Genomic DNA, 12202 nt, shown 5'->3' on the forward strand with positions numbered 1-12202 from the left:
CTCTCCAGATGTCCATGGACTACAATTCCCATGAGCCCCTGCCAGCGAACGCTGGCAGGGGCTCATGGGAATTGTAGTCCATGGACATCTGGAGGGCCGCAGTTTGACTACCCCTGTTCCAAAGGATCAAGACAAGAGGGGACAAGAAAGAGGACTGGCCCATCCAAAGGCCCCAACGCATCCAGATCCTGACACTGCTGAACGTTGCATGGTCTTCACTCTGAAAAGGCACACAGGAATCATTTGCCCAGCAGCTTGGGAAGGTTCTCCCTTCAGGTTCATTGAACTCTCATCTTTTTCACCTCTGGAACCTGTGGCTCGGAAGCCACGACTGAAAACGCCGCTGGAAAGTGGCTGGGGCTTATTACGAAAGGCTGAACAAAGCCCTGTCTCCTTTCATTTAGGCCGGAAACGCTGTTTTCCTTTTGTTCTCTCCCACGGGAGGCAGATGGGACATTAGCGACACCGCAAGCCAAGGCCTGCATGGCCCCAGTTCCTGTTTTCTGCTCCAATATCTATTCAGACCACAGAATCTCACGAACCAGGCTGGCGTGGGTACAAGTCTACACCTTGAGTGTGTCTGTGTGTCTGTGGGGGGGGGGTATTTCACACTAGAGTGCAAGATGGGAGAACAAATGCACACTTCCCCAGGGTGGGGACAGCAAAAGACCATGCACACTTTAAAGAAATGCCTCCCAGCCCACCTCTGTGCCTTGAGAACAGCAGGAGGCTCTTCAAATACCAGGTGAGGTTACTGACAGCACACACAGAAAGGCTTGGCATTTGCAGAGACCACACCTGTATTAACAGGTAGGAACCAGATTTATTTTAAAAAATAGGCTGGCAACAAAACTCCACTCTACTACCAAGAAGAGATATTTCCCCAAGGTTGTGAAATGCGCAAACACACACTCTACAAAACACAAACATATTCACAAACACACATTTGGTGACAAATTAAGCTACTGTGGAGGGGCACAGAAGAATTCTGGGGTGCCCAATTCACTGCAGTAATAAAAGGGCATTTGAGTCTCAGAGCAAACTGTAAAAAGGGAGGGGGGGGTCATTTGACAGGCAAGAAAGAGCCCCCATCCAGGGGAGTTGTTGAGCAGCTGGCAGAACTTGCATCGTTGCTGCACAGTTCAGGTAGACACTCCATAGCTGTAATGATTGTGCTCTGGATTGCTGGGCACCAGGGCGACACTGGGCTTGCGCACGGCTGCATCCTTCTCGCCACTCGGCTGCTGCAGCGACCGCTGCTTGAAGAAGTCGGACACATGGCGCACCTGGAGTGGGAAAGAGAGAGAAGACCGACTGGAGGCAGCCCAGCTTGGAATGCGAGATGGGGCTCGCAGGACTCCTCTTCCTTCTCACCTACCAACCTCTTACCACCTAAAATGGGCACTGCAGGCCCCATGGGACCCTCTTGTTAACGGGGTCCCATTCATCTGCGGCGTAGCCTTTGCACTTGTTGCCTTAATGGGCTCCCCTTCAGTGCCAGCCCCAGGGCAGGGGGTCTTCAACTATTCCATCCCTAGTTCACATGGAGAGCCTATTGTGGCGCAGGGTGGCAAGGCAGCAGAAATGCTGTTTGAAGCTGTCTGCCCATGAGGCTGGGAGTTCAATCCCAGCAGCCGGCTCAAGGCTGATTCAGCCTTCCATCCTTCCGAGGTTGGTAAAATGAGTACCCAGCTTGCTGGGGGGTAAACGGTAATGACTGGGGAAGGCACTGGCAAACCACCCCGTATTGAGTCTGCCAAGAAAACGCTAGAGGGCGTCACCCCAAGGGTCAGACATGACCCACTGCTTGCACAGGGGATACCTTTACCTTTACCTTAGTTCACATGGGGACCCTATAAATAAAAGTCCTCCCAAAACATCCTATCATGAACTGCCTTGCTCAGGTCTAGCGAATGGAGGGCCCTTGTAGCTTCCTGTCCCTTTTGTTCATCATGCGATGAAAGTACAATAGTCTTGGTCTAGTCATTTTAGCTCCTGCAGAAAATTTGGGCTTGCTTTGATCTAGAACACTTGTTTTGTCTTTTTGCGGTCCCCGGGATCTGCAAAGCCCTCCTTTACCATGAGGGAAAAGCAGACAGAAGTATCTCTGCCATAGATCTAATAATCTATGTAATGTAAAATAATAAAATAATATTTGGAAAACTCCTTTACTTATTAAAAAAAAAGAGAGACAGCCAGTTTGGTGTAGTGGTTAGGAGTGTGGACTTCTAATTTGGCATGCCAGATTCGATTCTGTGCTCCCCCACATGCAACCAGCTGGTTGACCTTGGGCTCGCCACAGCACTGATAAAGCTGTTCTGACTGAGCAGTAATATCAGCGCTCTCTCAGCCTCACCCACCTCACAGGGTGTCTGTTGTGGGGAGAGGAAAGGGAAGGTGACTGTAAGCCACTTTGAGCCTCCTTCGGGTAGGGAAAAGCGGCATATAAGAACCAACTCTTCTTCTTCTTCTTCTATTTTTAGGATGAGGCATTCTGGGAAGGCAAGATGGATTCTGGACATCAAAGAGGCGGGGAGAAGAGATGGAGCAGAGAGAGAACGGTATTTCCCAGCACCACCCCTGAAGCATCTGACCAAAGAAGGATTCGACCTGAACCTTCCCAGAGGCCAACAGGGTGTAAGAGATCAGTGAGCCATGAGATTCCACACCCCCAAGCTTGCCTCCTCCCTCCACCCCACATTTGCCCTCGTGTTCGGCCCACACGTACCACGAGAACTGCAATGAGCGCCCCCTGTAGGAGGCCCACCAGTACGTCGCTCCAGTGGTGTTTGTAGTCCGAGACTCGGGTGTAGCCCACGTACATGGCGAAGGTGATGAGGAGGAACTGGATTGTGGGGCGCACCAAACGGGCCCATCGCCCCACCAGGCGGGCCTGGACGTACAGCTGGAACAGAGCCAGGAGAGGAGGGGGACAAGTCAGCTGGGGTCAGGATGCTTACATCCTCTTGGAGGGCAGTCCCCCAGAGCAACAGGGTGGGATGGGAGGGGGACATCTGGCCATTTTAGCCGGTGGACCACTTACCGCTAGAAACATCATGCAGTACATCCCGAATGAGGAATGTCCAGAATAGAAGGATAATCTACAAGAGGAAATGCAAGAAAAGTTCCGTCTGTTCTCCCCAGCAGCTTGAAGCCACGTGAGGCAAATCTAGTTTCTTTCTTTACTTATTTATACCTGGCTTTTCTCCCCAACCGGGACCCAAAAGGGCTTACGCCACTCTCTTCCAGTTTAGATCTTCATACCAAAACTGAGAAAAGGGAGGCGTCAACAAAATTAAGAAAATGGCTTTGCAGGATTGGAAGGGGCCGTGGCTCACCGACAGACCACCTGCTTTGCATGCCTGAGACCCTGGGCACAACCCACGGCATCTCCAGGGTGACCCTGCGAAGACCCAAGAGAACTGCTGCAAGGGGAGGAGGCGGCAAGGCAGAGAGGGAGCCAGTCTCCTGGACGGTGGAGGGCAGCTTCTTCTGCCCATAAGATGGATAAGCAGCAAGGTTGCATGGTCTGTCTCTGGCCAGTATCTTAGCATTTCGGGGCTCTTGATGCACACCAACCAGGTGATTCTGGAACACTCACAGGGTTTCAGCAACACCCAAAGACTCATGGACCCAAAGCTCATGGATACCAGAACTCACCTTATGAAGACCGCCTTGGCAGGCAGCTGCTTTGTAGCTCTGTGACATCACTGCAGCTAAGCCAATGGCAGCCACCCTATCAGGACATCACAGCTGTTCCCCCTGCCTTACATGCACGAGAGCTTTCCTTCCATACCGACCTGGACTCTGTGATGTTCTTGAGGCTTCCCTGGCAGACAGCTTCCAGCTGCACATACTCCGAACAGTTTATTTTGGACCAAATGGGATTGCAGACTGCCAGGAAGTTTGGCCGCAGGCGCCCAATCATGTACTTAGCCAGGTCTGTCAGCGATTGGCTGATGGCGGCACCAAAAAGGAAAGTCCCCAGCACTTTGTAGAGGGCAGCCACATACTTGTTGAACTCGGACTTTGAGGAGAGGCGCTTACTGTAAACAAGGTATGCCTCACCAATGGAGACCTAAAAATAAAATACAATAATTGGATTAATGAGAGTAACCAGTAACTCAGATGGGTCACTCTTTGGGGGCAAGGGGGAAGGCATTGATCAGGCATGGCATGATCCTGCCCAGGAATTAAGTTCACAGGGAGGGTCCTTCTTGATGTCCCGTCAATCAAAGAAGCTTGTTTGATGGCACACGAGACAGGGCCTTTTCAGCAGCAGCCCCACAACTATGGAACAACTTCACCAGAGAGGCATGTCTGGGGCCCTCAGTTGTGATTTTTAGGAGGCAATGGTTCTATTTCAGACTGATTTTGATTTACGCAGTCTTAAATTGTGATTTTTAATTTTGGGTTTTGGTATTATTTACGTACGCATTTCAAGTCAAACTAGAACTCTGAAAGGAAGATAAATATCTTTCCACAAAAAGTACTTCCCAAAAACTGCAGCCAATGGATTATATTTATACTAGCATCAAAGCCCATTTAAAAAAATGGGCTTTGAAAGGGGTCTAAGGGGTAGGGCAAAGCCCCCCCCCCCCGCAGCAGCGTCCCGTTGGCCCACAAAGCAGGCTTAGCAGGCCAAAGGGACGGTGGAAAGGCCCCCGTCTTGCTGGCTCCCTCCCAGCACAAGCATCCCTTAGGGCTGCAAAGCCCTGTCGCTGCCTCAAAGAGGCGGCGATGGGGCTTTGAGGCCCGTAGGGAGGCTGGAACCCCCATCTGGCTCCCTCCCAGCAGGAGCGTATCTGTGGGCCACAAAGCCTCTCTCCTCGTGGGCGAAAATGGAGGCCAGAGTCGCGTGGCTGCTAGCAGGCAAGGAGGGAGGGTAGGAGCTGGAGGGGGAGGGCTGGCCGCACCCTGATTGGCCCTAATCCATCTTGGACAGCCAGGACACTCTCCGCCCCCAGGGCTGTTTCACAAATATTAAGAGGGAACAATGGATAAGGAAAGTAAGCTGCCTTGAGTCCCATAAGTAGCTTTAAAATAAACATCTGAACCCATGTGCTAACTAGTTTATAGTGTGCACAGCTATTTGTGGCTGTGTAGATACCCGCCCCCTTTTACGCCACTTTTCCAGAAGGCAGAGATTGACAGCTGTCCTAAATAAAACTGGAAAGCGAAGAGCTCTAGTGCGATTCTCAACATATAACCCATGGGCCAGAACCGGCCGGTCCAGGGCTCTTATCAGGCCTGTGAGCGACTCGTTTGTTGCCATTCTTGCCAGACAGGAGGGGTGAGGGGTGGTGCATTTTGCCCCTGCCGACTATTCCCCTGCTGATGAACAATGGGCAGGGAACGTGGGAGGGTGGGCAGCAGGGAGATGCTCCGAAGAAATACTGTAAGAGTGGGACCGTTTTAAGCATGTTTGGATTTTTGAGGAAAAATAACACTGTTTAATTGGGTTTGCCTAGGTCCTTCATGAGCCTCTTGTGGCGCAGAGTGGTAAGGCAGCCGTCTGAAAGCTTTGCCCATTGAGGCTGGGAGTTCGATCCCAGCAGCCGGCTCAAGGTTGACTCAGCCTTCCATCCTTCCGAGGTCGGTAAAATGAGTACCCAGCTTGCTGGGGGGTAAACGGTAATGACTGGGGAAGGCACTGGCAACCCACCCCGTATTGAGTCTGCCATGAAAACGCTGGAGGGCGTCACCCCAAGGGTCAGACATGACTCGGTGCTTGCACAGGGGATACCTTTACCTTTACCTTTAGGTCCTTCATAAAGTTTATATCTCAGGTGCCTGGCATTTCAGCCCAGCCCGCAAAAGTGCCATTTCTGTCCAGCAATCCCAATCCGTCCCTTGTAACAAATGTATTCAACACCCCAGTTGCATTAGTTCTCTCTCGGGCTTGAAGCCGCACTTGGCCTCCAAAGACAACTCTCAGGCTCATGGTTGGTATCTAACTCAGGAGGCCTGGGCAGCGGCAGCCTCCTCCTAAGGAACCCCAGGCCTAATATTTTTTTAAAAAAGGAAAATGAAGAAGAGTTGTTTTTATACCCTGCTTTTCACTACCTGAAGGAGTCTCAAAGCAGCTTACAATCGCCTTCCTTTTCTCTCCCCACAACAGACTCCTTGTGAGGGAGGTGAAGTTGAGAGAGAACAAAAAGAGTTGGTTCTTATATGCTGCTGTTCTCTACCCAAAGGAGTCTCATCAGAGAGCCCTGATATTACTGAAGAAGAAGAGTTTGTTCTTATATGCCACTTTTTCTCTACCAGAAGGAGTCCCCATGCGGCTTCCAATCGCCTTCCCCTTCCTCTCCCCACCACAAACACCCTGTGAGGGAAGTGGGGCTGAGAGAGTTTCTGACAGGACTGCTCCGTAAGAATAGCACTTTCAGCACTATGACAACACGTGCGCAGCATCCCTTACCCCAAAGGAAGTGAATTTGGCTTTGGCCAAGGCTTTTTCAGCCTGGAGGGACTTCAATCAGTTTCGCACGGCCTACAAAACAAAGCTGTTCCGCCAGGCCTGTGGTCGGGGCCTGAAGTAACCATCCAGAAGTGGTAGCTCACAGCTGGAGACGGGGAAGATCTGCTCGGCAAACTCCCCCCCCCCTTTACAATGTGTTAACTGAGGGGAATTAGAGGATGTTTGTAACCTAATTTATTGGTTTTAATCATGTTGTCACCCACCCTAGGTTGTATTGGAAGGGCAACCTTAAAACCCTAGCCCTTGAACTTCCGAAAGCAGACCTCCAGGAAACAAATTTGCAACTCAGCACGTTCATCCATGGGGGCTGTGCACCGGAAGGGCCACGCTGGAGGCATAAAAGGACCCAGCCCCCACTAACTCCACCAAATTTTAACAGCTGCTGATCAGCATGCCGCATTCAACACAACAGGGAAATCTCCTCTACCCATGGCTGAAAGGAGGGCCAGAGAAATAAAGGCAGATGAAGAACTACCACATCTCCCAAAACCACTCGGTTACAGCTTCCACAACTAAACCTTCCAAAGGAGATTGGGGCTCTCAGGGTGGAAGTGCTATGAAGCTGCTTTCAAACAGTGGAGGGAATCCAGTTCCGGACCCTGATGAGCCATTAGATTTTTTTTTTTTTACACCACCAAGTCCCGCCAAAATGCCAGTAGCGGAAGTGGAGCCTTGAAATCCTCTTCTAGAATTGTGTCTGGGTGGCTTTGGTGCCTTTCATCTTATATAGATGTGCCTTTTCCCCATCAAAATTACAATATAATTATTCAGGAAGCGTGGTCTGCAAATGTCTTAAAATTAGATGGTTGCCATTCTTACAAGCAAGATGCAGTCCCAGGGAGAGGTCCAGGGAGACTAAAGGGGACGACGACTAGGTGTTCTCATCTCAAACTCCTCAAAGGGTGACTGTCAATTGAAACACCACTCCCCACTCCCACCCCACCCAGATCATTTATTTATTTGATTCATTTCGACTCCACTGTTCTCCCCAACAGGGACTCAAGGCAGCTTACACCATTATTCTCGCCTCCATCTTATCCCCACAACAACCCTATGAGGTAGGCTAGGCTGAATGTGAGTGACTGAGGGAGAATCCGAATTCCATTCTCCCAGATCCTAATCTGACACTCTGGCTGCTACACCAAGGCAACTCTCAGAATGGCAACTCTCATGGGTAATGGTGAATTTCCTTACAATGCTTGTGGTGCAGGTGATGGTTACGCCAGCCATCAGCCCGTGAGTTATGGTGTCCGCCTTGTATGGGTAGCGGATGGAGTTGTCATCACAATAAAATCCACGCTTGTAGGGGGAGTTCACGAGGCTCAGAATGATAAAGGGCAGAGAAGCTGCAAGAAAGAACAAAGGTCAGAAAGGGACCCCCTCCGCCAGCCCCTTGGGTCACCCCCTAGAGCACAAACCCTGCCCAAATCACGTCAACTAACTTCCCTGTGGAAACAGCGATAACAATGAAATTGCAAAGAAACCCCCCCCCCCGATAAAAAGGACAACAGAATTTAAAATGACATATTATTGTTAAATTCTATTTCAGGGTCCCAAAGATGCTCAAGGACATCTTTTCCAGCAGCTGCCGTTGCCAGCAGAGCTTTTGGCCGGACACTGGAGATTTGTTTGCTGCAGACACAGCACAAGGATCGATACTGTGCGACTGAAAGGAAGCTGCTGCAGCCATTTTGTGGCTAGCTCCACCTCCTGCAGCAGCCATTTCTTAGGCAGCCATTTTGTGGCTGCAACCAGCAGAACTTCAGTGATGCCTGTAAATTCAATAACGCTGGGAGACCCCTGTTCCATTTCCTTCTCTACAGAACATGCAACGGAAAGCTATCAGGACAAAGAGTGTATTTGAAATGTCAAAGCCTATGCTAGACAACTAAGGTCTTCTGCAGGTAGATTTGATTTATACCCTTCCTTTCTCCCCAACAGGGACCCACAACCGCTTGCAATATTCTCCCTTCCTCTGTTGTATCCCCACAACAACCCTGTGAACTAGGTTATGCCGAGAGCATATGACTGGCCCTAGGTCACCCAGTGACCTGCCACAACAGAATGAAGATTTGAATTCAGGTCTCTCAGATCCTAGTCTAACACAAACTCGTGCATTAGTTGGGTGAGCTTCCACCTTCGTAGGTATAAGAGCATCCACAACACTGCACCTTTGGGAGACACACTTGTAGATAGTGTAGGGTTCTTTGGTGTCCAAAGCGGCCGTTTGACGCTGAAGCGCCCAACCCTACTTGTGGAACTTCCCTATTCACCTAGAGAGGTTTTGGCAACAAGTGAAAGTCACAGATGGCTGCACAGACATTCCATCCTCTTCTTAAAACCTATATTTTTTTCAACTGTTCTTTCAATGTCAGAACTTTCTCCCACTTCAGTGGCCAAAGGCCAGCAAGAGATCGAGTGAGTGACTGCGTCATAGCCAGGTGGAACTGGAAGCTGCCTCAGTAGCTGTTTTGCCAAGAGCTTCCAATAATACCAGTTATTAGCCGAAAGCCAGAAGTGCGGGAAGGGTTCTCTTTGCATCTGGTCCGGGAAAGGGGCAGGGGGTTATGCTGCTCCAACCCCCTTCCCTTCTAAGATTCTTCTCTGCAGAAACCAAGTCCCTGGGGTCAGGACGGGAGGGAGGCAGGGTTTTGCCTTCCTCCCCAGAGGGCTTTTCTGCACAGGCAAGAGGACTTCCACTCCACAAAGCCACTTCAATAAATCAATAGAGACTGTGGCCTATGCTACTGTGTACAGCCTATGCAAACAATGACGAAACTATGAAATTTTGCATTCATTTAACGCAAGGGTTCCCAACAAGGTGTCCGCGGTCTTTCCCCTCCTGCTTAATGGGCTTGGCCACTAGAAGAAGAAGAAGAAGAGTTGGTTCTTATATGCCGCTTTTCCCTACCCGAAGGAGGCTCAGAGCGGCTTACATTCGCCTTCCCATTCCTCTCCCTACAACAGACACCCTGTGGGATGGGTGAGGCTGAGAGAGCCCTGATATCACTGCCCGGTCAGAACAGTTTTATCAGTGCCATGGCGAGCCCAAGGTCACCCAGCTGGCTGCATGTGGGGGAGCGCAGAATCGAACCTGCTAGGGAACTAGTAACTTTAAAATGTCTCCCCTACCCCACTCAGTCCTCCTTGACCCTCCATGTGAATGTGGGTGGTGATGTCACTTTGGGGGCGTGGCCAACTGACATCACTTCCAGGGCTCCTCCACGGTCAAAAGGTTGGAACAGACTGATTTAACATATGTTAATACAAGGGTTTGTTTCAGTTCTATTTAGAGTCTTCTGGTTGGGGCTACAATCCTAGTCCTACATCACGGTTCCCTGAAAGCCCCCTCTGTTAATTTTATTGATGTACAAGTCAATTGTATTGACTCACGTTGTGGCGGAACAGGCCTGTTCTGGCCCGAAGGCCCTCTTTTTACTCTGCCTTCCAAGGTTTTTCTCTCACCTGGAGAGGCTTTTCTTTCTCTCTTGGTTAACACTGCCACCACCTGATTTTTGTAAGGAACTATGCTCCGGGAAACCTAAATGGACCACGAGGAATGGTAGAGGACAGGAAGGCCTGGAGAATCATTGTCCATGAGGTCACGATGGGTCGGACACAACTTCGCACCTAACAACAACAACATGCACTGGGAAGGTCCGGACTCCCAGCTTTCCTTCCCAGATCTGAGGCCTTGCCTCTGTGACTCCTGCTGCCTGCAGGTTGCCTTGTGCCCCCCCCCCAGGAGGAACAACCACCTGCTAATTTCCCCCAGTGCCCCTTTTACAATACTGTGTATCCGAGACAGCGGAGGCCTATGCGGTACAGAGAACCACTACAAGCATCAAAAGCTACAAAGTGTTTATTAAAAAGAAAATGTTCAAAAGCATACATTTAGCACAGCACCAAACTGAGCAAGGAATCCAAAAGAAATGGGTAAAATGCAGTCCCTCTGTCCCTCTCTCTGTACATGCCCTCTCAGATGTTAAAATATAGAACAGGCTCTCTACAGAGTTTCTGTAACCTTGACGCCATGGCCAAAAGAGAGACCTTTCCCCTTGAGTTTTATCAGTTCTTTCCTCCCTACGCATTGAACAGGTCAGGCCAGGTCAGAGATGCTTTTCCTGAAGTCTCTCTACTACTTGGTTCCTCCAAATCTCTGTTCCTTGCTTGGAGGGAGGGGGGTTAGCTTGACCATCCCATTATCCGGACCTATTAGCATTTGTATAAAGCTGGAAAGCAACTGAACTGACTTTTCCCCTCCTCCCTGTCCTTTGCTCAGAGGAGGGGAGGGAACTCAGGGCCATTCCACATAACGAAAAAAATAAGTGTTACACCAGTGCAATTTCCTGATGCTAACTTCCTAAAGTTTAAATCTTCCGAAAGCTCCTACTCTTTTTGTGGAGTGTGAGGAATTTAAACAAAAATGGGAGGCAGTGCTTAACAAATGCTCCCATGATTTAATGCTTCTGATCACTGATCAAACTTTATCTGATTTGACTAAGCTGAAATTACAATTCCCAATTGGAGGACATGGAGTCTAAATGGGATTCAGAACCATTTACAAAGAGTGTTGAGGAGTTGGAAGTTAACATCAGGAAAATGACAGACCAGATTGTGGATTTTAAGAGTAAATTCCAGAGGGATACCAGGGATTATACCACACGGAACGTATACAAGTGGGCTTCAGACAGGGTTCGATAATTTTAGGAGTACTAATTTTCGACCTAGGTACCAAAATATACACTCTTATGGTACGGACTTTACTACGGAAGAATCTGGAAACACTTCTAAAGACTCAGGGAGCAGGAGACCTTTTACTCACAGAAGGCAGCAATTCTATGGAAAACTAGCCAAAACAAAAAAACAAAAGACAAAAACAGGGTTTTTAGGATGGCCCGTACCTCCTCAGGAAGAGAACCTAGTTGTGAATTTGTCCAATTACCCCCTCTTGGTACAGCGGTTAGGAGTGCAGACTTCTAATCTGGCGAGCTGAGTTTTCCATGCTTCCTCACATGCAGCCAGCTGGGTGACCTTGGGTTTGCCACAGCACTGAGGAAGTTGTTCTGACCAATCAGTAATCTCAGGGCTCCCTCAGCCTCACCCACCTCACAGGGTGTCTGTTGTGGGGAGAGGAAAGGGAAGGCGACTGTAAGCCACTTTGAGACTCCTTCAGGTAGAGAAAGGCGGCATATAAGAACCAACTCTTCTTCTCGAGGGAAAAATTGAAGATACTTGAACTGGGTATAAGCTTTGTTCCTATCCTCCAATATTGGGCTTTCAACACACCTACTGATCTTTTTAAATTGAACAGACTGATTAAACTCTGTGCCTGATGAGATAAATTCAGACCTAAATCTAACTTTGTTCCAGATGCGGATTATTCAGAAACTAGCAAATAAGCCCACTGCAGCTTGAATGCAGCGGGCGCTAGCAGGGATTCAAAGCCGGCGGGGCTGGCGCGGCTGTGGGAGGCGGTGAGCGGGCGAGCGGCGAGGTGGATAGGGCCGTGTGGCGGCGCCGCTGGGCCGGGGTGTGGGAGTCGGGGCCCCCAGTGGTGGCTACCTGGGGCCGCAGACTGTTGTCCGGGGATGGCGGTGGCGAGGAGGTGTCCCAGGTGCCGTGGCGAGCGGGCGAGTCGGCGAGTGGGTAGTCAATGGGGGTGTTGGGCGGCGTGGCACACTCGTAGGCGCAGGGGGGCAGAAGTCAGTGGTGCAG

General features: G+C 50.0%; 1 protein-coding gene across 3 annotated transcripts in view; it reads right to left on the bottom strand.

Moving 5' to 3' along the window:
* Nucleotides 1-803: 803 nt before the first annotated feature.
* The window catches only part of PLPP2 (phospholipid phosphatase 2), a 28094-nt gene continuing 16695 nt past the window's right edge, over nt 804-12202 (bottom strand). For all 3 annotated transcript variants that reach the window (XM_077332148.1, XM_077332149.1, XM_077332150.1), the window contains 5 exons: nt 7679-7830; nt 3801-4078; nt 3044-3101; nt 2729-2905; nt 804-1286 (listed from right to left, as the gene is read on the bottom strand). In XM_077332148.1, the coding sequence (XP_077188263.1) occupies nt 1143-1286; nt 2729-2905; nt 3044-3101; nt 3801-4078; nt 7679-7830 (809 nt within the window). In that variant the 3' untranslated portion in view covers nt 804-1142. The remainder of the gene's footprint in view (nt 1287-2728; nt 2906-3043; nt 3102-3800; nt 4079-7678; nt 7831-12202) is intronic.

Source organism: Paroedura picta, chromosome 4 (assembly GCF_049243985.1).
Source record: "Paroedura picta isolate Pp20150507F chromosome 4, Ppicta_v3.0, whole genome shotgun sequence".
Taxonomy (NCBI): domain Eukaryota; kingdom Metazoa; phylum Chordata; class Lepidosauria; order Squamata; family Gekkonidae; genus Paroedura; species Paroedura picta.